Source organism: Dipteris shenzhenensis, chromosome 13 (assembly GCF_047967505.1).
Source record: "Dipteris shenzhenensis isolate YYH24624 ecotype China chromosome 13, Dip_SZ_1.0, whole genome shotgun sequence".
NCBI lineage: Eukaryota > Viridiplantae > Streptophyta > Polypodiopsida > Gleicheniales > Dipteridaceae > Dipteris > Dipteris shenzhenensis.
Window position 1 is genome coordinate 37,578,774 of NC_141608.1, and position 27,998 is coordinate 37,606,771.

General features: G+C 42.6%; 1 protein-coding gene across 4 annotated transcripts in view; it reads left to right on the top strand.

Annotated features, from left to right (window-relative positions):
- LOC147895371 (putative gamma-glutamyl hydrolase 3) overlaps nucleotides 1-27,998 on the top strand; it is a 134,868-nt gene that overhangs the window by 91,741 nt on the left and 15,129 nt on the right. For all 4 annotated transcript variants that reach the window (XM_087383637.1, XM_087383638.1, XM_087383636.1 and 1 more), the window contains one exon: nucleotides 19,283-19,372. In XM_087383637.1, the coding sequence (XP_087239763.1) occupies nucleotides 19,283-19,372 (90 nt within the window). The remainder of the gene's footprint in view (nucleotides 1-19,282; nucleotides 19,373-27,998) is intronic.

Sequence of the window (27,998 nt, forward strand, 5' to 3'; positions counted from 1 at the left end):
CCTCATATAACGCCACCAAGTTATGTGCATAGTCCTGCATGTGCATACCTGCAAAGTTTATGCGATCCTCATCCTGTTTTGGGTAGAGGGGAAAATTATCTTCCAACTTCGTAAGCCATTCCTCCAACTCATTAGGTGTGCAAGTGTCCCCTTTGATATCCTTGGTTGCATAATTCTTGTGTGTGTAACCTCCAGAAGTGCGGGCATCATCACGCTTGAGGTTCACATAATCGGAGGACATCTCAAGTTTGATGGCCTCAGGTTGGGTCTTATATGAACGCAAAGAATCCGCCAGCATTTCATCAAAAGTGGCTTGTTGCCCACCACCACCCCCCTGTTGTGTAGTAGCTGTTGCCATCTGATGCATTGGTTGCGTCTGGCTACATGTGCTCGTTGGCGGAGCGATAGGTGCATGGACCTCGGCCTGGGTCTCTTTGCCAAATGTATCTTTTTGAAATGATGGCATACCAAAGGGCTGAGAAGAGGACTGATCTCTCTCCCAGAGGTGTGGGTTGCCATATGAACCCAAGCCAGCTCCAGGTATACTCGCTGGTGCGGTGAAAGCAGCACTAACTGGATGCACACCAACGGGTCGGCCCAAATGAGATAGCATACAGTAAGGCACTAAGGGGACATCCTTGATGAACTGAACTACGAAGAGCCCATTCTTCCGAGATGTCTCTAGAAAGAATACAAGCAACGTTGCTATCCGTGTAGAGCCAATAAATGACCTGCTGCATTTTAAATCCAAAGCCCAAGGATCGCATTGTTTGCGAGATGAACTCCCATTGAACTGTGTCAAAAGCTTTGGCAATGCCAATCTGTAAGAGTAAAACATCCTGTTGTGTGTACTTGGCATATTCAATCCCAACATAAGCATTGGCAATATTGTCTATGATGTGCCTACGAGGAACGAAGCCATATTGAGAAGGATGCAGCTCATCATGCAGATAGCCTTTGATACGGTTAACAAGTAGTTTAGCTATGACCTTGTAAATGACTGCCAAAAGCGTGATTGGTCTCCAATCAGTGATAAAATCAGAAATTTGCTTCTTAGGAAGGAGCTTTACCAGTCCCTTTTTCCATGAGAGGGGCATTTGCTGATTTTCCCAAGCTGAATTAGCCATTTAAAGGAGGGGGGATTTGAGGCTATCCCAAAAAGCAAGAAAGAATTCAATAGTGAGGTCATTCCATCCTGGAGATTTCCATCTACCACAGGATTTAACTGTATCTGACAATTCCTGTTCAGTGAAGGGAAGTTCCAGCTCCAAGGCCTGAGCTTGAGAAAGAATTGGATGGACATGTTGTAAAAGGAGCTGACGTGCAGACAAAATCTCAAGAGAAGGAAAGTCCACATGCCCAAAATGGGAAGAGAAGTGCTGCACGCAAAATCAGCAAGTTCAGAGCGAGATGATGACCAAGAACCATGAGGCATCCGGACCCAACGAATATTTGCACCTTGTCGTTTGTAATGCAAACTTTTGAAAAATTGCTTCGAAGAGCAACCTTTATCCAAAAAAGCCCTTTGTAGAAAGAAAAGCTCTATGCAAGAAGCATGTATATCACCCTCATGGCAGGCATCATATAAGGATTGCCGCAATGAGGCTCGGAAAGATTCATATGACTTGTGAATCTGCCGACCCAAGTATGCGAAATCATGCTCACTCGAGATTGTCCAAAGAGCCCAATATCTCACCCATGAGAGAAATAGTGAGTATTGAGACAAAGACCTCATAAATCTGCCAAATAACCAAAAGTGTTTCCTAAATCTGTGACTCGGGAAACGGAGCCGAAGATGATCTGAAATTCTCCCAAGAAGGTTCCTAGAACCCGGGCAGTGCCAAAGCAAATGAGGGAGAGTCTCTGAAGGAGCTTGACATCGTAAACATGTGGATGGTGCAATGTGACGTTTGGCAAGTGTGATTCCCACTAACAATGTGCCTGTCATGCATCTCCAAAGAAAAAGTCTTTGTTTCAAAGGCATTTTACACTTCCATAATATCTGGAGATTCTTCCGCCACCATGAGAGGGGCTTCCTGATATGCCACAGAGTATTAGCATATTGCTGAATCCATGGAGCAGGCTGAAGAAGCGTGTAGGCTTTGATGGAGGTCAAGGCAGGCAGAGGAACAGGATGAGAGCATGTAGCAGAGGGTTGCAATTGCCAATCCATAAGCCTGTCTGTGCCAGCCATAGGAGGAACAGGTAGAAAAGGAAGTAACAAATCAGCAATTTTTTCCCATATCGACCTATGATGCATTCCCAATGCATAGGAAGCAGTGGCCTGAGGAAAAGATAAGACATAGCCCTGATCATCTACCACATCATTGATGTATCTAATTCCCAATTTCATGAGATTATATGCCCGAACAGGTTGCTGTAAAGCAAGTGGAATGTCAAAGATGGCACTCCAATGAATACTTTTTTTCCTCATTGAGTTTGTCCCCGAGCGATTATCGGGAGCCCATTTGACCTTAGAAAGTACCTGTTTCCAATCAAGTATTAGAGCAGTAGAGAAAGGACAGCCAAGTATCTTCCCTACAAATCTCCCAATGACAACCTCCCAATGATCAGTAGTCCAATGGCCATAAGCAGATGTCCTCATGTTGACACACATGGATGCTATCATACAAGTCCATGGCTGTTGTTGACGGGAAAAAGTATGGAGCATAGTCGCCTTCCTTGCAAGTACATGATATCTTATATTGAGAACATTAAGTCCACCATGCATCCTAGGAGAGCACACCATTTCCATCTTCATCAGTCTCAATGCTTTCGCAGCAGTTTTTGTCCTCCATAACAGCTCCATAGCTTGAGACATAAAGGCTGAAATATCTCTGGAGGACCAATGTAGCAAAGGCAAAAAGAATTGAACATAGGACATTACAATGGACTGTACTATTCTGAGCCTGACATGAAGTGGCCAAGTAGAGATTTTCCAATATTCCAGTTTATGTTGAAGTCTTTGGAAGATCCATTTTAACTGCTGCTTCCTGGTGATATGCCATCCTATAGGATATCCCAAATGCCTGACTACATCTTTGGAATGCACTACCTGACCTGGCGAGAGAATAGAATGCCAGTCACATTGTTTCAGGGGAAGCAATTTAGATTTGTCAAAATTGACATGCAATCCCGCTGCTAATCCATACAATGATAGTGTGGTCATAAGCATGTGAACTTCCCGAGGAGAGTTTTGTGGCATAAAGAAGGAATCATCAGCATATGCTTGTGCCAAAAAAGATGCAGCCCCAGGGATTTTAAGACCAGTCATCTGTCCTGGGTTAGTAAGATGATCAAGATACATCAAGAGGGGATGGGTCGCAATGGCATAGAAGAGAGCACTAAGAGGGCAGCCCTGTCTAACTGATCTAGCCAATGTCCATGACCAAGATAGATGACCCCTAAGAATGCATTGAGAAGTAGAGCCAGAATAAAGCCAATAAATTGCATTTGCTATCTTGGGACCAAAGCCTAACTTTGTCATGATTTGAGAGATAAAATCCCATTGAACAGTGTCAAATGCCTTAGCAATATCTACCTGCAATATGAGCACATCTTGATGCGAGTACTTAGCATATTCAATTGCAGTCAATGCATTGGAGATATTGTCATGGATTTGTCTTCGTGGCACAAACCCATACTGATGAGGATGAAGGCCCGCATTCAGTATCCCGTGAAGCCTATACACAATCATTTTGGCAATGAGTTTGTAAACTACAGGCATCAAAGTAATAGGCCTCCAATCTGACATATGGTCACACAGATGTTTTTTGGGCACAAGTTTGATTATGCCATGCTTCCAAAGGTGCGGCAAGTGATTTTCTTGCCAGGCAACATTGATCATTTGCAAAAGGACATCTTTCAAATCATCCCAAAAAGAAATATAAAATCCCACCGTAAGGCCATCCCAGCCAGGGGACTTGTATTTGCTGAGGTGGGACAATGCATTATCAAGTTCTGTGTCAGTAAAAGGTCTCTCCAATGTAAGTGCATCATCCATTTCCACTATCTCAGAAACATATTGAAGAAATTCAGTCCTCGCATCAGTCATTTGAGTTGATGGGGAACCAGGAGCAGAGAACAATTTCTGAAAATAATTTTGGCATTCATCTTGGAGATCAGAGAAAGAGTGCGTCCAAGAGCCATCTAGCTTCCTTACCCTTAGACATGAGTTTTTCTTTCGAGTAGCATGCAGGCCCTGGAAGAAGGCTTTTGATGAGCAGCCCTTGTCCATGAGGGGCTTCATTCTTGCTCTAATTTGCCATTTGTGCAATTTCCTCTTATCATTATCAGTTAGTTTGATCCGAGCATGTGAAAGGGAATCATTTTCTGATTCAGAGAGAGGCCTTAAATGTGAAAATTCAGTCAATTGTTGTGCTGTCCTTTTTGCCCATTTAACCTCATTGCTCCATTTAGTCATATGCCAGTTTCCATACTCCCTAATGACATTCTGTATACGAGAGACAAAACTGTTCCAAGCATAATCCATGTCCTCTTGGGCATGCGGGATGAATTGCAAGTCTGATCATTTGCTGGAAATATTGATGTCGGAGATAAGCCTGATTAAGCAGTAATCTACTGGAAAGAGGTGGCAAATCATCCAGTGGCATACCAAGTTGCAGATTTATCCATAATGGGGCATGATCTGACAAGCCCAATGAGAAATCTATGAGGAGATGAGGGCTAAAATCTGCATATTGTTGTGGGTAAAACAAATACCATCTGTCAAGTCTTGCCCAGTATGTAGTAAATGCATTATGATGAAAAGTATATCCAGGCACTGACCCTTGGAGAAGCAGCCATAAATCTTCAGCCTGCACAGAAAGAAGCATGCTATCCCATTTCTGCCTTTCGGATGCTATTGCACAGAAAGAAGCATGCTATCCCATTTCTGCCTTTCGGATGATAGCATATGAGATCTTGAAGTGGTGTTATCTCTCGGCAGAGGGGAATTATTAAAATCTCCACATATAAATGCATTAGATCTCCATGGATATTTGCTTAAAGAATCCCATAAAGAAGCCATCATGGCAGAGGTCTGGGAGGCATAGACTGATGCAAACTCAAGAATATCACCATTGACATTACATTGTATAACCATCCATCTGCCACTGCTGTCATTGAAGGCTAACTGAGGCTCCAGCTCATGTCTAACCATTATGCATACACCTGAGTAGGTAGTGGTACCAGCATAATATATATCATAGCCGCCTAAGTAATCATGATGACCAGCCTTAGAGTGTTGATTATGCTCTTGCAAACAAACAATATCTGGCTGCATTTTATGTACATAATTGCTGAAAACACACACACACACACACACACACACACACACACTTTTTTTTGTGTGGGTGAAATCTTATATTTTTGTGTGGGAAACCCCAAGAGAGGTAAAAACCCACCAATAAGTACAAGGAAAAAATTTACAAGTAAAGCCTCAGAGCAAAAGTCAAGTTGCCAAGGCGGAGCTGCTGAGTTGGTGACAATGGGTTGGAGCGTCGAGTTAAGCCACAAGCATGAAGAGCCTGAATCAGAAGATGGAACCGTCAATAGAGATTTCTATCCGGAAAATTGATATCCCGAGTCCCATTTACAGTCGATCATCTCCATCAGGCCCGGAACGGGGGCCCCCCCGCCCCTATCCGCGCCCTCCGCATCAGACTCGGGAACGATGATCTACCCGTTGATGTGAAAAAAAAAGGAAACACAGGATTGTCCTCAGAGAAACACAAAATGACTCAGTGCTTTTCTGACCCCATACAGTCATACATTTTTCTCCCTGAATGTTTTTTGAACAAACTCTCTAAGGCAAACAAACAAGTACACAAAATCATGCCTAACATCCCGCTTTATTCAAAGACCAGAACACAACTTTTACAATGTGTCTTCCTCTTCACAAAACTGGTAAGCTACTTTCATCTACTGTCAATCCCTCCCACTCTTCATCCCTCAACTGCACTAAAATTGTCCACTGACCATCAAAATACTCTTCAGACAGTAAATTTCTACATGAAAGCCTACAAACAGTATCATATCCACTTCTTCAGAATCCAACTCTAGAGACAAAATCATATCTTCAGGACTTCCCCGGGATCAGTACTGTAATGTGGTAGCTCTCAAGGTAGAGCTTATGCACCGACTTCCAGAGCAGGTATCCAACCGACCACAGGACTCCACACAAATCTAAAGTATAAACGGTACACTGAACACTCTCACATCAACACAACCATCAAGCAAAGCCAAGTTCCAGGATAAGCAAAGACACAAGAACAACTTCACTTTTCCCCTTCTGACATTTCTCAAACAAAATGATGCCCATGCAACTTGTCAATTCTGTAATGATCAGCTCTCAATTCAGCAACTTCTTCACTGAGCATGCACACCAGATTTCTGTCCGGCTATTAGTCAACTTCCCAAGCTTAATATCAAGCATGGACCAAGTTCCTTTTGTCCACAAGATCAAAGCAGCCCGCCACTTAAGAAAACTAACGCAGATTTCATGAGCAGAAAACACCACACGTAGAGATCTTTGACGATTATTGATCCTCTTGTTCCCAGGAAACAATTTGACAAATTCCTTGACTTATTGCGACGTCCCTTTCCTGTTGCTTGCACGTAAGCTCAACACGCTCTCTATGCTCAGCGACGTACTCAGTACCCGTCGTCCCTTTCCAAGACTCTTTGTATGCTATCAGCTCTCCTTTCACAGAAGACCCACCACAACGTACGTAGGCCGCTCTTCCCAATAGCCCACGTAATCAGTCGGCAGCTCCTCCAAAATCGATTCCGTTGACAGGCCGCCTTCAGTCCATCGTGGTTTTCTTCAGTGTATCTTCTTCTTTTCCCTTACGCACCTGGGTATGTGAACCGTGGACAGTCCGTCGTCTTTTTTTCTCTCCCAGTCGCACTGCGAATGCAATTCCCCATCACGTTCCTTTGCACCACCTCCGTCTCCCTTATTCAGCAACCTCTACGTGCATGGCCAGGCTGCCACCTCCTACCTTCCTAACACCCCTCAGCTGCCACGTGCATGCATGGTATTTTCAGAAAAAAATGTCCATTTTATTCCATACGCTATTCTTCATATGGTAATTGACAGCTTCACCCTCTAGGTGCTTCTTCCAGCCACCTCACCATAAGCATTTTACCACTCTTCCAATCCACATGAAATAACAGCAAGGCACATTTCAATGCACATTGAACTTTTAGATCACCACTCAAACCTTTCACAAGCTTTCCATACACAACCTTAGTTGCATGAACACACAAGTGACCACATTAAATGCTCTATCACATGGCATATAAAAAACAAATCCAACACATGGGTAGTCACATTGCCCACCATAGAACGGAAACCACAAGTAACAACATAATGACATGACAAAGGAACATTGATTGACACTGATATTCCCACATTGACATCACATGGATACCCTTTTGCTCTGGAAATCTCGGTGTTCCCACACTATCTATCATCATTTCCCAAGTAAGTACCTGCAAAAAAACTTTTAGTCTCTCAAGTTCAAAATAAAAAGGTCTTTTACATGTGCAGCTAGTTACATTGGCTTATTCACACACAACTCGCAAATTAACACTATCATGTGTTCAGTGTCTACCCTCATGCACAATCTACGTGGAGAAAAATATATATAGATTTTATCCTATCATATTAGCCCAACCAAAAAGCTGCAAACATTCATGTTTGACAGCTTGAAGCCAACATAAGCTGCACGGCAACAAGTATATCTTCAGTCAAAACTTCACTGGATGCATCTTCCTCCATCACAACTGGCCCACATGTCGACACTTGCATTATTCTTATCACATACTTCTTCAACCGGTACCCATTCACTCGATTGGTGTGCAAACTTCCATCCAAATCATTCAACTGATATGATCCATTTGAATACTTCTTAAACACACTGAAAGGACCCACCCACTTTGTCACAAATTTAGTCTTGAAAGTACTATCCAGTTTACTGTCATATCTTAACACAAGGTCTCCTTCTTTGATGTTCTTATCCTTATACTTCAAATTAGCTTTCATTTGATTCTTTTCCTGAGTCTGAGCATAGTGTTCAACTGCTTTCATTCTATCAAGCTGAGCTTCCTGTAGTTCAACCAACCTTCTTTCATACTCGGTGTTAGGTTCTTCATCCATTTTCATGAGCAACTTCAAAGCTGGAATTTCTACTTCCAATGGCAACATAGCTTCTTTTCCATATACAAGATGAAAAGGAGAAAACTGTGTACCTTCCTTGACTGCTATTCGGTAAGCCCACAGTGCTTGTGGCACAACTTGATCCCAGCTTTTCCCATGCATCTTCATGATCTTACTCATCATATTAATCAACTCTCCGTTGAAATATTCAGTCTTACTGTTACACTGAGGATAATAAGGAGTAGCATATCTATGCTTAATCCTGAGCTTCTCACACAACAAGTCAACTACCTCACTCCTAAATCCAGGCCCTTTATCACTTACCAATTCCAGAGGCATTCCAAATCTACAACATATATCTTCATACATGAACTTGCTCACTTGTTTAGAATTGACTGAAGCAACTGCTCGTGCTTCTGCCCATCTCGAAAGATACTCTACCGCAGTGAGAATGTAACACTTACCTCCTGAAGTCATGGGAAGTGGACCGATTGCATCAATCCCCCACTTTTCGAATATGTTGTATGCTATGATGAGATTTCTCAACTCTGGATGTAATACTCTTCTTCCCATCTGTTGGCATTGTAAACAGGATCTGCACCAATGCTTTATATCTCTCTGTAGAGAGGGCCAGATATACCCTTCCATTAGTATCTTTCTCAGCATTGTCTTGAATGCGAAATGTCCGCCACAAATCCCCTCATGATTTGCCTCAAGCACATGCATGATCTCAGCTTGCCATGGGATTCTTCTCAAGACTAAATCTGCACCCTTCATATACAAAACATTGTCAATAAGACAATAAGGCTCAGACGTCTTAACAAATCTATATCTCTTTTCTTTCGGAACCTCTTCTGGCACTTTTCCTGTGAGCAAGAAAGCCTCCACATTCGAAAGATACTCTCTCCCTCTGTACAAAGGTTCTTGAACTTTTACTACACACACCTGAACATTTTCCTCTCCACAAGCAGCATCATGTGCTTCATGATTCAAGTTTCTGTCCACATGCTGTAACAACCATGCATCAAAATGTCTGAGTAACTTTTTAATAATGCTAACCCAATTCTTTAAATGTTCATGCTTTGTCTTCCACACCCCCAAAATCTGTTTTACAACCAGCATTGAATCACCTTTTATGGTCAGTCTTTTTATTCCCATCTTCAAACATAATTGCAAGCCTTCAACTAAAGCAGCATATTCAGCTTCATTATTACTGCTTACCTTCAAGGGAAAACCTGATTTCCGAATTATCTTACCATCAAGATCATAGACAACCATTCCACCGGTTGCTTTGTCAATACTCTTCTTGTAAGAACCATCAAAAAACAAGGTATAGCTGTCTTCTAAATTTTTTTCCTGCTCTCTTTCAGTATGTTCTTCCACTTCTTTGACCAAAATAGGAGTATCTTTGTAAGTAAGCAAATCAGCCAGGGTTGCTTTGGTTGAGTTCTCTACCAGGAAAGTAAAAGTATACTCGTGCAATTCTGTTACCCATCTCACCATACTTTGTGAAAAATTAATACCATGCACAAGTTGTGGCAAAAGAGTACAACTGGTAAGTTCCACAAAAGAATGAGGCAATAAATAATTCCGAAATCTTCTACATGCAAATACAAAGCTGGCTAATACCAATTCAGCAGCTGAATACTTCTTCTCTGCTTCACTTTTTATCCTACTAGCAAAAAACATAGGTCTCATATACCTTGATTGCTCTCCCTGCTGCAATAAAATGGCTCCCAATGCATCCAGCCCCACTGAGGGATTGACATAGAAAGTCTTATCGAAATCAGGAGCTTTAACACTTGACACTCTTCCAACAATCTCTTTAACTGCTTTAAAAACCTCTCCACATTCATTTGTCCATTGCAAGGGCACCTTCTTCACTGCTTGTTGTAATGGATACAAAACTTGAGAAAGCATAGAAATGAATCTTGAAAGATACTTAACCTTTTGCAAGAAAGTATGCAACTGCCTTGTCTCTATTGGAGGTGCTAGAGTAACCAATGCTTTGATCTTCTGAGGGTCTGGCTCTATTCCATTCTCAGAAACAACATGACCCAATACTTTAATACTTGGCCGTGCCAACTTACATTTTTTGGGATTAAGTTGTCCTCCACTATCATCAATTCTCCCAAGTACTTGATCCAACTTGGAACAATGATCCTTCCGATCACTAAAAATACAAATATCATCAATAAAAGCCTTGCAAAATTTATCAAGAAAAGGGGCAAGTACCTCATTTGTGTTCTCCTGACAATGCGAGGGAGCATTCTTCAAACCAAAAGGCATCTTCTTATAAGAAAAGCAGCCCCAGGGAGTAATGAAAGTTGTCTTTGTCTGGTCTTCAGGAGCAATTGCAATCTGAAAATAGCCCGAATACCCATCACATAAACTATACAACTCATGACCGGCTATCTTATCCAGTATATCATCCACATGTGGGAGAGGATAGTGATTACTCTTCGTCATAGCATTCAACGGTTTGTAATTAACACATACTCTCCATCGTCCATCTTTCTTTGGTATGATAACCATAGGGCTGGCCTAGTCAGAGTGAACAATGGAAAAAATTATATCAGCCTTAAGCAATTTGACTACCTCCTCTCGAAGTATCCTCACTTGCTCAGGACTCAATCTTTTCATTTTCTGAAATACCGGCCTTGCATCTTCTTTTAATTCAATCTTCAAAGGCTTCCCTTTAAACCCTCTAATCTCTTCATACGAAGTGATAAATAAATGGGGATACCTGCGCAGCATGGCTGAATGCTCTTCCTTTTCTTTCAGGGTAAGATCTGGATTAATCATTTGCTGTACTAATTCCTGTGTTGAGACAGGTGCCTCTTTAGATTGCATAAACTCCTCCATTGCTTCAAATCTGTCCTCTTCTAACTGATGTACAGTTTCAGCCTGCTCACTTGTACCCAAAAAGTTCACTCCCTCAATGAAAGCAACCTGAGCTTCATCACTGTCAGAAGTAGTACTACTTTCTTTTTCACTCGTGGTCTCACTCTGCTTTTCTTCTTCTTCGATTGGGCTTGATATCTCAGCATGACTTACCATATCAAAACTGAACTTTTTACCATTAGATGTATATATTGAGATTATTCCCTTCCCCCAATTTTGAATAGCTCCCACTTTTCTCAACCAAGGTCTGCCTAAAATGAGAGGGTAAGCACCCATACCTGCCGGCATAACATGACAATCTATTCTGCAATGCACATTGAAGACTTCTACATCCAAATCCTTCACTATCCCCAAACTCTTCACTCTGGCATGGTTGGCCATTCTTATTCGGAAGTGAGAAGGATCAGTAACCTCCAAACCCAACCTCTCAACACAAGATTGAGTCATCACACATATCTGGGCACCTCCATCAATGTATGCCTCTCCAAGCTCATATCCTTTATGCCATGCCTCCACTGAAGGACAAATATCAGGAAGCTCCGAAATAGACATAATATTTTTTGCTACTTTATGCACAACTCTCTTCTTACCTGGATTTACAGCTTTCCTCCATTCTTTCTTCAGCCTTGGACAGAGCCCAACCATCTGTGCAAAAGTAATATCCACCTTTCTGTTAGACAAATCAGCAATCAAGTCATATTCAGCCTGCTCCTTCCCCAAGGGATAATTAGCTGTTCTGTACTTCTGCCTAGGCTTCCTTACCTTTTTCCTCTGGTAAGTAACAACATCTTCAGCGTGCTTACTCTTTTTTACACTTGGCTCTCCTTCTTCATCCCTGTCTCTCTTCCCAAGAGGCAAAACATTCAAATCACTCTCTTCCAATCCAAGCACACTGACAAACTTACCTTTCCTCTTATCTTCAAAAGAAATCTTCTTTACTCCGTTACTACTTGAAGGTCCAGGCTCTTTTATCTCCACTCCATGATCAGTTGACCTGTCATTTAAATTTGAAGGAAGTGGATACACATCACCGCCAACTCTGGGAGGCTTATCACATTGTGTACTATAATGTCCCCAATCTAGACAATTGAAGCATTGCACATACGGAGCATACACTCCCCGTCCTCTCCCGGCTTGCAAAGGTGCTTGAACACTTGAATTGGATGCATTACCTGCTCCTCTACCACCTAGAGTCCGACCTCGTCCTCTTCCTGCCATAAGGTTTAAGCTAAGATTCTTCATTAATTCAGCCATTTCATGAATTTCATCCTTCATTGATCCCTCTTTCTTTTGTTCTGGCCTCACTGGCTCAATTAGATTCTGCACAGGCATCTCCATAACAGAAGGAACAACAGGCACGCCATACTCCAACTGAATTATCCTTCTTTGCTTCCTCTCTTTCTCCTTAGCTACTCTCAGGGCTTTCTCAAAGGTTGGCAGGTCCTTCACCTCAACCTTCATCCGTATCTCAGGCTTTAATCCTGCAATAAATCTGTCCTTCTTTATGACACGAGGTGGTACTTCTGGCAAAAGAATTGACTGCCATTTATTCCACATGACCATAAATCTACTCACATAATCATCCACAGTTTGGTCTTTCCTTTGATGCAAAGCACGTAACTCCCTCCATACTCCATGTGCATCCCTGGTACATGCAAACGGTGCTAAAAAACCACTTCTTACCTCTCCATAAGTGAGATTCCTGCGTTCTCGTTGCTCATTTTGAAAACTGGCCTGAAATTCCTGCAACCATGTACGGGCTTCTCCCATCAAGCAAAAAAATAAAACTTGCAGCATCACTTCGGGTGCATTCCTGTCTTTTATGAGAGCTGTGAACTCCATACTCTCAATAAACTTTTCGGGGTCTTCATTGGGTAAACCATAAAATCTTGCAAAATCTTGAGCCATTTTCCAAGATCACTGAGTACTCCTTGACTTGGGTGGACTTTCACTCACCAAAACAAGGGCTCTGTCCCAAGCAGGATCGCCAAAACAATGATGTGAAAAAAAAAGGAAACACAGGACTATCCTTAGACAAACACAAAATGACTCAGTGCTTTACTGCTGACCCCATACAGTCATACATTTTTCTCCCTGAATGTTTTTTGAACAAACTCTCTAAGGCAAACAAACAAGTACACAAAATCAAGCCTAACATCCCGCTTTATTCAAAGACCAGAACACAACTTTTACAATGTGTCTTCCTCTTCACAAAACTCAAAGTGTAAAACAAGATCTGCTAAGCTACTTTCATCTACTGTCAATCCCTCCCACTCTTCATCCCTCTTCATCCCTCAACTGTACTAAAATTGTCCACTGACCATCAAAATACTCTTCAGACAGTAAATTTCTACATGAAAGCCTACAAACAGTATCATATCCACTTCTTCAGAATCCAACTCTAGAGACAAAATCATATCTTCAGGATTTCCCTGGGATCAGTACTGTAATGTGGTAGCTCTCAAGGTAGAGCTTATGTACCGACTTCCAGAGCAGGTATCCAACCGACCACAGGACTCCACACAAATCTCAAGTATAAACGGTACAGTGAACACTCTCACATCAACACAACCATCAAGCAAAGCCAAGCTCCAGGATAAGCACAGACACAAGAACAACTGCACTTTTCCCCTTCTGACATTTCTCAAACAAAACGATGCCCATGCAACATGTCAATTCTGTAATGATCAGCTCTCAATTCAGCAACTTCTTCACTGAGCATGCACACCAGGTTTCTGTCCGGCTATTAGTCAGCTTCCCAAGCTTAATATCAAACATGGACCAAGTTCCTTTTGTCCACAAGATCAAAGCAGCCCGCCACTTAAGAAAACTAACGCATATTTCATGAGCAGAAAACACCACACGTAGAGATCTTTGACGATTATTGATCCTCTTGTTCCCAGGCAACAATTTGACAAATTCCTTGACTTATTGCGACGTCCCTTTGTTGTTGCTTGCATGTAAGCTCAACACGCTCTCTATGCTCAGCGACGTACTCAGTACCCGTCGTCCCTTTCCAAGACTCTTTGTATGCTATCAGCTCTCCTTTCACAGAAGACCCACCACAACATATATCACTTACGTAGGCCGCTCTTCCCAATAGCCCACGTAATCAGCCGGCAGCTCCTCCAAAATCGATTCCGTTGATAGGCCGCCTTCAGTCCATTGTGGTTTTCCTTCAGCATATCTTCTTCTTTTCCCTTACGCACCTGGGTATGTCAACCGTGGACAGTGCGTCGTCTTTTTTTCTCTCCCAGTCGCACCGTGAATGCAATCCCCCATCACGTTCCTTTGCACCGCCTTCGTCTCCCTTATTCAGCAACCTCTACGTGCATGGCCAAGCTGCCACCTCCTACCTTCCTAACACCCCTCAGCTGCCACGTGCATGCGTGGTATTTTCAGAAAAAAATGTCCATTTTATTCCATACGCGATTCTTCATATGGTAATTGACACCTTCACCCTCTAGGTGCTTCTTCCAGCCACCTCACCATAAGCATTTTACCACTCTTCCAATCCACATGAAATAACACCAAGGCACATTTTAATGCACATTGAACTTTTAGATCACCACTCAAACCTTTCACAAGCTTTCCATACACAACCTTAGTTGCATGGACACACAAGTGACCACATTAAATGCCCTATCACATGGCATATAAAAAACAAATCCAACACATGGGTAGTCACATTGCCCACCATAGAACGGAAACCACAAGTAACAACATAATGACATGACAAAGGAACATTGATTGACACATTGATATTCCCACATTGACATCACATGGATACCCTTTTGCTCTGGAAATCTCGGTGTTCCCACACTATCTATCATCATTTCCCAAGTAAGTCCCTGCAAAAAAAGTTTTAGTCTCTCAAGTTCAAAATAAAAAGGTCTTTTACATGTGCAGCCAGTTACATTGGCTTATTCACACACAACTCGCAAATTAACACTATCATGTGTTCAGTGTCTACCCTCATGCACAATCTATGTGGAGAAAAATATATAGAGATTTTATCCTATCACCGTCTTTGGGTTACAGTAGAACCCGGGGAAAAAGGGAAGCATGGTACTTATCCAGTGCAAAAGTGAAGACATGAGGAAGCCAATTAAAAAGTTACATATCAAGTTGGAGGAGGATCAAACACAACATCCTCTAGCTTCAGATTATACTTTGTAAAAACTGATGCAGTGTAGAAACCACACCATCAATAAAAACAAGCTGTTTTTTGCCCTTGTGGTTTTTCTTAATATAGCCCGGCACCCGAAATTTCTGAATCACAGGGTCAAAAACATGTTGTAACATGGGATGAAAAGAATCTAGTGAAAAGGGAACATCTGCATCCCGAACAGAAGAAGACTTTGGCACATGCATCAGAGGTAAAGGAGCTAGATCAACATCTGTATCCTCTGACGAAAGAGCTGCATCTGATAAAGCAGGACTCAGCATTTCAGCTTCATTCTGAGGATCAACCTGAGAAAAAGCATGTGTAACATCCTATATGATCCCCTTTGCAAGGGGCACATCCATATCGTGAGGAGGAGAGGCTGATGATGCGCAACAAGAGTCGGATCCTGAAGTTCTTCAGCAAGAGAAAGATTGGCCTGTGATTTTTCTACATTCCTCAAGTAATGCTTCGGAGCAGTAAAAGAAGGCTTATCCAGTAAAGCCTTAGCAGAAACCGGAGGAGAAGGAAGAGTAACCTTCATAGTTGAAGAAGGAGCAGGAGGAGCGGTCATGGAAGCAGAAGGGCAAGCACGAGCAAAATGACTAACCTGCCGGCACCGATAACATGCTGTAGGAAAAGAGTCAAAATGCAGCCTGATGCGCATTGGATGGGCAAATCCCAAATCAAGATCCAGAGTAGAGGGCACAGGCTGCATCATATCCCATAGAATACAAAGGCGAACATCCTGGGTGGGCTGCAAAAACTCGTCTCGAAACATGTAGAGGCCTCCCTAAAAGCACTGCAAGAGTAGGAAGATGCTGAAGAAGAGGCAGAGGCAACGCTTTGAGGGTAATCCAGATCGGAGAGTGAGTCAGAAGAGAGACAGACATATCAAAAAGCGGATCCCAAGGCATCACATAAGCAAAGAAACCAGCCCCATGAATACTAGCACGACTGACAAGTTGCTCCACTACATCAGTCGAAGAGCAGTGGGCATAATAAAAACCTTTGCCCAGAAAGACAAACGAGGAAAGGCAATCCTGACCCACTGCAACTTCAGCCCAACGACGAAGTTGAGCTGCAGATAAAACCCTGTCCATAAAGTATTGACAGACCTTAAATTGTTGAGCCTGTCAAAGACCGGAAACCAGTAGGTCAGACTCCAAAGAACAAACAAGCGGTGAGCCCGATGAAGGAACATTTGTGATAGAAGCAAGACACATCTGGCGAAGAAGGTCCAGCTGGAGGGAAGACGAAGGACCATCTGCGATATCCAGCTTTGTCGATTTAACCAAAGTGGAGGGAGACAAACCACTACGCTTCTGCCAAAAGAAGACACGTGCAGGAGGAGCAGAGGCAGAAGGGGGGGCTGAAGTAGAGAAAACGAAAGAGCCGTCTGTCGGAGGAGATAGAAGAGGGGAGGAAGAGACATCGGCATGAGAGGAGCAAAAAGCTGCATGGATGGGGGGGCATGTACGGACGACCGTACAGCAGGTACGGCTTGCGTAGGGACAAAGGAAGGGGTAGAAGCAAACGAGAACGCTAAGGGGATAGGGAAGAATGGTAGGGAAGGAGGCGGCCTGTGCAGAAGGTATGGGTAGCAGCAGGCCTAGTACAGATGCAGACAGAGGGTGTACGGGGGCTGACAGAGGGGGTACGGATGCAGGCGGAGCAGCAAGAGCAGGCTGCGGGCAAGGTACAGAGACAGGCGAGGGAGAGGCTAAGGCTGAGTTCGCCATCGCTCACCTCTCTACACACATTTTTTTTGGGGTGAAATCTTTGATTGATTATATTATATGAGTAGCAACCTCAAAATAAGGTGCTAGAATTACATCAACTGAAAATTTCAGTATATGCCAAAAAGACCTCATGATCTATGCAGCGGGTCTGCAAGCAATTAGAGATTGCTGCAAAGAACGCCTAAAAAAGCCAAATAGAGAGAAAGTAGGATCACCAAAGACTTTACAATTCCTATATGTCCATAAAGTCCCTAGTGCTCAGTAGCGAACCCAAACGAAGAAAAGATGAAACTCCGGTCTCGATGGATGAAACCCAAATAGCGAGAAGAACTTCCCAAACGGAACAGATGGGAATCTTGCTCGCAGGCGCTGTCGAAGAGATCAAAAAACTCACGAGAGCACGGACAATGCCAAAACAAGTGAGGCACAGTCTCCGAAGAAGCAGAACATCTGTGGCAAAGTGTAGGAGCAATGTGTCGATGAGCTAATAGCTGTCCAGATGGAAACACTCCATCGCATCTTCACAAGTATGTGGACAGTGCCAGAAAATGTGAGGCACAGATTCATCAGAATGTAGACATTGGTGGCAAACAACCGAGGCGATATGTCTATGCGCGAGTAACTGCCCAGATGTTGCCGAAGAGGGACTTTATAATGCCAAAGAAGATGCAGCCGCTTTCTCCACCACTGTGATGGGCGATCCATATGCCAAACAGAATTGGCTCTGTCAGAAACCCAAGACGGAGGTAACAACACTTTATACAGAGAAGGCACTATGATATGTGACAGCTTCAAAGGACCTCTACACACACACACACACACACAAACATCACACACAGGCACACACACACACACACCCACCCACCTACACACACCACACACACTTTTTTTTTTTTGGGGGGGGGGGGTTGAAAAATTGAGTTGCTTATATTACAAAATCATTATCCTAGAATAGGATGATGAGGAATACATCAAGAGAAAACCTCAATATAAGATAGATTTACATCATGAGATATGCGCGCACAGTTGCGCGTGCACTCACACACAAAATATTCATATGTGCGTGCGTGTGTGTGTACTCTCTCTCTCCCTCTCTCTCTCTCTGTGTGTGTGTTGATACCGCTGCTGCAACTCCTTCTCCAAAACTCAGTGTGCTTCTAGAGAGCTGAAGAAGTCTTGACCTTTCTTTCCTCCTTTGTTCCCACTATCTTTGTTCCCCCAATGGGTTGCCTGAAGATTTTGCATCTGACAGAAAGACTACTAAGAATGAACCGAAGCAATATATTATGGTGGGTAAGAGGATCTTGATGATTTCATCATAGGTCGCAGATAAAACTTCTCTAGCCCTTCTTGTCAAGGACGAGCCCTTCATTTGGAATTTTATACATCTTTACTTGATAGATATTCTATGTATGCAAAGGATCTTGATGATTTTGTCACAGGTCGTGGGTAAAACCACTTTAGCCCTTCTTGTCAAGGGAGAGCCCTTCATTTGGAATTTTATAAATCTTTGTTTACTTGATAGATATTCTATATATGCAAGGAAGGTATTTGTTGTAGGTGATATCTGGAATTGACCTGCTAAAGCTCAGCTGCATTATTTTCATTCAACCATGCTTTGATTATTTTCTTTCTTAAATCCTAAGTTTTTCACTACTATCAAGTGTCATTCATGAATCCCGGAGTGGATGTAGCTTAACAATGATTAGGGCAATGGAAGTATCTGATATCTTTGGAGATGATTAATTTATGTTCTTTAGTCATCCATAAACTTGTGAAAAGTCTTTTAGACCCTCTTGACTGACCTTGCCACAGTTCTGAGTAAACTGAGAGAAACCGGGGTATCGTTTTTTACATCAAAATATGCTTAGATTTTGGTGGATAACACTGTGAAATGCTGGAGATTTAAGCCATTTGACCATGTCATTATAATCAGTACCGTCTGATTTATTTAACCTGCCTTAAACTGCAAGCCCCTCCATTTGTCATGCTTTGTTAATCACTAGAAGAGAATGCAGCTGTATTGAGTACCTGGGATTGTTTGGAAGATAATGAATGTTGCCTCTCGTGCACTTGAATGACCTTGATGACTAAGGGAGACGATGCCATTATGCCTTGTCTTATAACTCTCACTCTTCCTGTTTTCTGCGAATATAGTAAACACTTGTGAACTTTTTTGAATATGTTTGAAATGCGTGATATTGTAAAATTGGTGGAAATTCAGTAAGTGGATTGTTGGATATTCTTAGTTATTCTTGAGCCTGCTCTTGAATATGTTTCTCAGATCTCTTGGACTGGTGTTTGCAGTTTGGTATTTCCCCTCAAAAAATGGCAGCAAATGGGCCACTTTCAAGTTTTTTCCGAGTGCTAACAACCAGTCCAGATAAAAACAACAAGGTAACATTGTTTCCTAAAGTTGAAGATGCTAGGATGAGGATCCGAGCTTATTTCATGCCTTTATCTGTACAATGACGTGTTGTAGCAAGAGAAATCATAATAAAGATGTTTTCAATTTCTTACTGCAGTTCTTGATCAGAAAGATAATGTATGCGTGCAGGGACTGTTCAAGCAAGCAATATAAAGTTTTGGGTATTCCAAAAGAGACTTGGCTCTCACTGAACTGTCCTTGAAATGAGTGTAGAGTAACATGGGTTAGTCACCTGAGTCAGATCTCTGCATAACATACTTATTGGAGCTTGCCAGGTGCAGATTTGTCAGATTGGGCACACACGAGCTGAAGAGCAGGTCACATCTTGGTGTCTTGAAATTGCCATCATCTAGCCGCGTGCCAGCCCTAGAGCACCTGGCAAGGCTAAGAAAGATGCTCATAGTGGGATCAACCACCACGTTATATCTTAAGCATATTTGTATGACATAGGTGTATTTTTTACGTAATCTGTATGTAAGACTATCACTATGCGTTATTGTCATGGGCATCTGCAGCCAATGGTATGACTTCCTACATAGCAACCCTGCATCATGCAGCCCATAGCAGCAGACAGCAGTTCTGCAATAGCAGGTACACAGCAAGTACAGGTGCAAGATAGGCCTGTGCAAATCAGCAAGTCAGCAGACATACATGCCGGCAGAGCAGGCGGCAGCCAACCAGAGGCTGCTATGTAGATATGCAGACAACACAAAAACAGAAGCCTGTCAGTACCAGGGCTGCTTTTACTAGGCCTTCTCAGCCCGTCTGTGGATTAACAGGCTCAGCCAGCCTGCAGATTTAAGGCTCAGTCTGTGGACGAGGGCCTCTGCCGCTCCAGGGCGGCCTGAGCAAGCCGTAGGATCTAGCAGTTCTGGGAAGGACCAGCAGGTCCTGAACAATGGAGACAGAGAGGGAGAGGAGGAGCAGTCAGACTCTCCATCTCCAGCTACAGGAAGGGATCCCGCTTCATCTGTAGTGTCCTTTTCTCAGCAATTGGGCAAATAGTTGTTCCAAAGGAAGCTCAATCTCAGCTATATGTGGCAGAGTTCCTGAAGGACATCAGGGCATGCTTCCGTCCACGACAATACCTGGACCAGTTGGAGACAATTCTTCAAGCTTTCCCATGGTCCCAGCGAATCGGTCAACCATCACGCCAACCAATTCACACAGGTAGCCATCCAGCTAACAAAAGAGAAAGATATGACCATGAAATTCCTTCATGGCCTGCGTTCAGACATCCAGTGGTACGTTTGCAGCTTCTGTCTCAAAGAGTACGACAGTGTTGATGGGCTTGCTCATAGTTTTGAACTCTAGAGCAAGGGTCAAGGACCTGAGTTGGCCCTCAGCAGAATTACTAGGACTCCAGCTTTTCTGGAGATAGTAGCACCATGAGTGGGAAGAAGCAAGGGGATTCTTCAACAAGGGGGCAGTCAAAGGCTTCTAGCTAGGAAGAGTCCAACAGGAGGCCATAATTGGATAGGGGTAGCAGATTATTTTGAAGTGGGGACCAGCACTGGTGGAGAACACTGTAGCAACATTTGTTTGTGAGTCCACCTTTTGTGGAGATAGTAGCTCCGTTAGTGGGAAGAAGCAAGAGATTCTTCAACAGTGGGGCAGTCAAATGCTCCTAGCTAGGAAGAGTCCAACAGGAGGCCATAATTAGATAGGGGCAGCAGATAAATTTGAAATTGGGACCAGCACTGGTGGAGAACATTGTAGCACAATTTGTTTGTGAGTCCAGCCCTGTACAAGTAGAGTACAAAGACTCAAAGCCAATCATTTTTAGTAAGATGGCTTCCACCTTAAGGGAGGTACAGCCCTCAGCGGAAGGGAAGGTTGTAGGTCACGTAAAATCTGTCCAGTCTCTTGAGCAATCCATCATGTCTTCGTTGGTCGAAGGAGCAATGGAGGCTTAGAGAACTTTGTCTCTCACTAGGGATCACGGTCACTAATCACGAAGATTAACTGATCCCATGTGCTGTGCTCTGACGATGACATTGCCGAGAAGGCGGCTCCCCTTGCTTGTACTTCTCAAACTTTGAAGCTGTTGATAGGACAGGTAGAGAAACTGCCTTTATAGTATCAAAGATATGTCATGTTTCATAGAGAACTTGAGCATATGCGCACATCAACCTCTCATAAACCACAAAATCCGAGAGCTCTAAAACAAGAAGGAGATCTACTCAGCAAATCATACAACACTGAAGAAAAACTGCAAACTTATAGGGAAACCCCCACAGGATCAGATAGGAAGCTATGCGCACATCAACCTCCCATAAACCATAAAATCCTAGAGCTCTAAAACAAGAAGGCAATCTTGTCACCAAGATGTAAATACTCCAAAGAAAAAGATTTAGATGACCAATTATTTGATCATGATTAAATGTTCTCAATATATTTAATTGTGTTCAAAGAGGAATATTTATTGGTCAAAGAATTGACTTCGGTCAAAGAACCTAACTTCGAGTTAGGAAGACTTGGTTCAATTAACCAAGATGTGCCAACTTCGGTTGGAGAGACTCGGCATTAATTAAAGTGCTTTGATGCCTTTAATTATTTATCTAGAGGGGTTAATCTCGGTTAACCCAAGAATCTGTTTATATGTTTTGGGCACATGTGATTAGAGGGGGATGCCCCAAGTGACTAGGATTAGTCAGAGTTTATTTTATTTATTTGCATGCAAAGACTAACGATTAATGGGTGCCTAGTTGAAATGTATTTAGAAAATGTTTCAGTTACCAAAGATGGGTTTAAAATACTCCAAGATTGAGGAGCCTAGTAAAGAAACGAAAAATGGTTTATGTGACCCCAAAAAAGAGGCCCTTTGAGGCTTGTATTCTAGAAATAGGCTAGAATAGTGACATGTGGCATGTTGCCAAGAAAGGGAGCTAGTCTCCTTGTAGAATTTACTCTATTCATGTTTTTACACAGTTTTTGTACTGAGGTTTCTGTAACCTTTTACGGAGAAATATATATAAGCCCGAAAGGGGGATCTAGGAGAGCAAGTTGCCCTTGGGTCTAATGCTATGTGTGAGAGAGAGAGTTTTGTTACATCGTGAGTTTTGCTTCAATTGGTATCAGAGCCTACATCGTGAGTTTTGCTTCAATTGGTATCAGAGCCTCGAAATACTGCTTTCCTTGGCAGTGACGATCCAGGTTGCGAGAGTTGGCGCTGACGAAGATACTACATTGGTTGAGTGGAGTATGGCCGAAATTGATATCGCTCTGTAAAGACAAATCCTTGCCTGAGGGAAGGACTGGCGAAAGCAGTGCAGGGACTCGTAGTAGATGCCTATGCCAAACAGAGTTCTGTCGGGGAGTCATTGGTCAGGCGCAGATGATTTCTGGAGATCTACGTCACATGCGGCAACCTAAGGAGCGTATCTGCCAATGGATGGTTCTGTGAGCACTGTCGACGATGCTTTTGGCGTTTGCCATTGAGAGCAGAAATTTATTGAATTGAAGAGAGAGCATCCTACACCATACGTATGATGAACAGATCGTTAAAAGGCATCGTGAGCAATAATTGAAGATTCTCCAGTCAAGTCCTTCTCAGGTGCTCCGTCTTGCAAACAGGCGGACTACATTGTGGTCATGCACCAGCATCTCGGAAGCTCATAGCGAAGCTTGAAGCAAAGGTCTATGGCGGAGTTTTGGTCCCGCCAGCTAGGCGACCTGACGTGGACCGTCGTGGCATCCAACAGGTTTGACACGTGGCAGGTAGATGTGGCATTCGCACGTGTTGTTACATGGAGGTGACGTGGCAGTCCATGTAGGCAGCCTTGGTGATGTCGCTTTCACACGTGTCAGCTGATGTGGCAGGCCAGTGCCAAGGTTAGTTTGACCACATTTGGCTAGTGAACCCTTGGGTGTAGTTAATCGGACCAAGGCCAGTTAATTTGACCACATAGTGGGAAGGCACAGTTGGGGAGCCAACCAGACCAGAACAGAACCAGTCTGGTCAGACTGACCAGAGTGTAACCATCCAGTTACAGACTAACCAAACCAGAACCAGTCAGTCTGGTTAGTGTAACCAGCCAGTTACTGTCCGGGAAAAAAAAAGAAAAGACAGTTGCAGAGACAGTTTCTGCCATCAGTTTCCACCTACCTGTCAGACTTTTTCCTGTCAGAAAAACAGCAGAAAAATCAGTAAAATCAGAGATTTGCATAAGTAAAGAAACGCATGCCTTTGTGCATAGAGTGCATAGAGAAAATAGATGCACTATGAGTGCTTTTTGCAACAGCCAAGAAAGGGGCAACACAGTTGTCGATGCTTTAGCAACCTTGTGGGTTTATGCTTTGAGTTGACAGCCCGGCACTGGCATAGGTGTGTGAATGCAATACTCCTCTAGTTGAGGTATTTTCTCTTTGAAAAGAAAAGGTTGAGTGCATCAGTTGCATACACAGTGTGTGTGAGAGCTTGCAAATCTCAGATAAGTTGTAGAAATATGGCTCAATCACCTATCCAATGGGATTCACAAAATAGGGATGCACATCCAAGACAAAGAATTGTGCAGCAAACTCAGCAGAAAGGATCCAAGAGCTTAGCATCTGTTTCAAGCAGAAACTATGCCTAGTGCAGCTTATGATGGGCCAATGCTAGAGGCACACTCTTGTGCACAGCCCGAGAAAGAGGGATCTCATAGGGGACGGTCTCATAGCAGGAAGAGATCGAGGCATCATCACCGATCTCCAAGCCCTTCACCATCTACTTCAAGCTCAACTTCTGTATCTTCTACTTCGTCAGATAAACCATCCAGGAAAAGAAGGAAACACAAGAGGTCTAGGAAGAGCAAGTCTTCCAGGACCAAGGAGTTCAAAGATGGAGGTAAATTTGTTAGGTTTATTACCTTTAATGGTCAGTATGGTCATACAGAGAAGGCAGTGCAGTTCATTAGGTAGTTTGATGCTGCATTTGGTACATAAAACTTTTCAGAATCCTCCAAGTTGAGAATGGTTAGCTTGCACTTGACAGGGACAGCTAGTGCATGGTGGAGTGCACAAACCACAGATGGGTCAGCCCCAAAGAGGTGGAAGAGCTTCAAGAAAGCCTTTTATAACGAGTTCATGCCTAAACAGTTCAGAGATCATGTCCTTCATGGTTGGGACAGTTTACATATGGATGTAGGAGATACAGTGGAGGTGTACAATCAAAAGTTTTGGGATGCTTATTTGCAGGTTGCACCTTTCAAAAAGATCTCCAAAAGAACCCAACTGAGAAAGTACAGGGCATGTGTCAATTCAAAAATTCAGGGAGTGGTGAATACTCAGAGGTTGAAGAGCATTCAAGACATTATGCATTCAGCTTCAGTAGCCATTCTCATGCATATGCAAGATCCAGCCACAATGCCATCCTTGCAAGTAGGAGGTACTGAAAGGAAGAAACCTGATTTTTCAAAATTAGAAAAGAAAGAGTATCCCAAGGTTGAGAAGAAAGGGTTTCAGCCTCAGAAGTCGAGGGGTACTCAGTTTTCAAAGACATGTAAAGGCAAATCCCAATTCACTCCTGAACAGATAGCTCAATTCCCCAGAGATGGGAAATGCTTAAGATGTGGGAAAGAGGGGCAACCAGCGTTTAGTTACTAGGAATAAAGGGGAAACTATTCCCATTGTATCTGCTATTACATGTGGTAAAGCAATAAAGTCTGCAATTTCCGCGTACATGGTTTTTGTAAAAGAAAAAGAAAATGATATGCATGCTTAAATGAATGATGCAAACAATGATAAATTTCAGTTTCTTGTGAACTTTAAAGATTGTTTTTTAGATGCTTTGCCAGGGGAGTTACCCCCAGAGAGCCCAGAAGATCATCAGATAGAGTTAATGCCTGGTAGTGAGCCACCAAATAGACCACCTTATAGAGTGAGTGCGACTCAGAGAGAGGAGATTATGGCTCAGGTGCAAGACTTGCTGTCCACAGGGTTGATTCAGCCCAGCTCATCTCCTTTTTGCTCATCGGTACTTTTAGTACAGAAGAAAGATGGTTCTTTTCGAATGTGTGTTGATTATCGCGCATTAAATAAGATGACCATCAAGAACAGATTTCCGATACCACACATAGATGATGTGCTTGACCAGCTCAGAGGAGCAACCGTTTTCAACATGATAGATTTGAAGAGTGGTTATCATCAAGTCAGAATACAACCACAAGATGTGCATAAGACAGCTTTTTGCACCACATTTGGATTGTATGAATACTTAGTGATGCCTTTTGGGTTAACAAATGCTCCAGCCACATTCAATAGAATGATGGATCGCATCTTTTGGAAGTACAGGCACTTCATTGGTACTTTCTTTGATGATATCTTAGTTTTCTCAAAGATAGAAGAAGAGCACAGAGAACATCTTACTTTGGTGTTTCAAGAACTTCAAAATCATCAGCTTTTTGCCAACAGCAAGAAAAGTGAATTCTTTTTGGAAGAGATCCGTTATCTGGGGTACATAATATCCAAGAATGGGACACAGATGGATCCTGCAAAGATCCAAGCCATCCAAGAATGGCCAGAGCTGAAAAATGTGCATGAAGTCCGTAGCTTGTTGGGACTTTGTTTCTATTATAGGAGATTCATCAGGCATTTTGCTAATATTGCAGCTCCACTACATGTCTTACCAAGAAAAATGCAGCCTTCACATGGGGAATGTCATAGAAGAAAGCATTCAATACACTCAAGGAGAAGTTGACTACAGAGCCTATTCTTGTAGTCTCGGATCTCTATCAATCTTTTGATGTTGATTGTGATGCTTGTGGAGAGTGTGTTGGGGCTGCATTGCATCAGAATGGACATGTAGTAGCATATGAAAGCCGAAGATTGCGTGATGCTGAGAGATACTTGGGAATCTATGAAAAAGAATTGTTGGCTATAGTTCATGCTGTGAATACATGGAAGCATTATCTTTTGGGTGCAGATTTTATTGTCAAAACTGATCACCAAAGTCTAAGTTATTTCTTATTACAGACTAAGCTCCCTGAAATGCATATGAAATGGGCAAACATGCTGTGAATGTATTATTTTCAGATTGTCCATACTCCAGGAGCAAGAAATAGAGTGGCTGATGCTTTGTCTCGAAGACCTTAGGCACATAATGTGACAATTGCACATCACAGGGATGGAAATGAGGGAGCAATATGCCAATGATGTTGATTTTGGTAAAATATTTTAGCAAATACAAGAGGGACAGTCATCTAGTCAATATTCAATGAAAGATGGGTACTTGATGAAAGATGACTATTGATGCATCACCCAAGAGATGAGGCGAAAGATTTTGGATTAATGCCATGCACCTTTGTATGCAGGACACCGAGGGATTGCAGCCACAACCCAAGCTATTGAGAGGTATTTTTATTGGCCAGGTATGCGCAAGGACATACATCAGTTTGTCACAGAATGCCTTACTTGTCAGAAAGGCAAGTATGACAGACATAAGGCACCTAGTTTATTGATGCCTCTTCTCGTGCCTCAAGCACCATGGGAAAGTATTGCAATGGATTTTATCTTTGACTTGCCACGGCCAAAGTCTAGAAATGATGGATTATGGACTATCATTGATAGATTCAGTAAGCAAGCCCATTTTATTCTAGTGCGCAAAACTATAAAGGCTGATCACATGGCCAAGCTTTTTTTAGCACAGATTTTCAAGCATCATGGTATGCCTAAATCCATTGTCAGTGATCGAGACCCCAAGATGACTAGTTTATTCTGGAGAGCTTTATTTGATAATATGGGGACAAAACTGAAATTTTCCTCTTCTTTTCATCCCCAAACAGATGGTCAGAGTAAAGTGGCAAATTCAATAGTTTTGGATTTGCTAAAATACTACGTGGCTGAGTAGAAATCAGATTGGGTAAAGTATGTCCCACTGGTGGAGTTTGCTTATAATAATAGAGTTCACAGCTCTATTGGAAAAACTCCATTTGAGGTCATTTATGGGAAGGTGGTTCTTCCACCCATACTCAAGACCAAAGATGAGATATTTACAGTTGATGAGTATGTAAGAGACCTTGAAACAACTTTCAGCCAGGTTCGGACAGTCATTGAAAGATCTCAGGAAAAGCACAAGAAGGCTGAAGATAAGCACAGAAGGCAGATGGATCTCAAAGAAGGAGACTGGGTACTCCTAAAGTTTGAGAAAGCAAGGCTCAGGAAGCTCAAGGGTAAAGAAAAAGTTTATGTTAAGCTATCTCTAAGGTATTATGAATCTTTTCAGGTTACAAAAGAGAGAAATGAGGTGGCTTTCAGATTGGACTTACCAGAGCATTGGAAAATTCACAATGCTTTTTATATAAGTCTTCTTAAGAAATTTCAGGGACTTGAGCAATGCCAAGTGGATGGATGAGGATATGCTATCAGATCATCCACAGCTCTTGGGTATTTACAAAGAGGCTTTTCAGTTGAGGTCAACTGAATAGAAGCCGAGGGGATGTAAATACTCCAAAGAAAAAAGATTATTTGATCATGATTAAATGTTCTCAATATATTTAATTGTGTTCAAAGAGAAATATTTGTTGGTCAAAGAATAGACTTCGGTCAAATAACCTAACTTGGGTTGGGAAGACTTGGTTTCATTAACCAAGATGTGCCAACTTCGGTTCGAGAGAC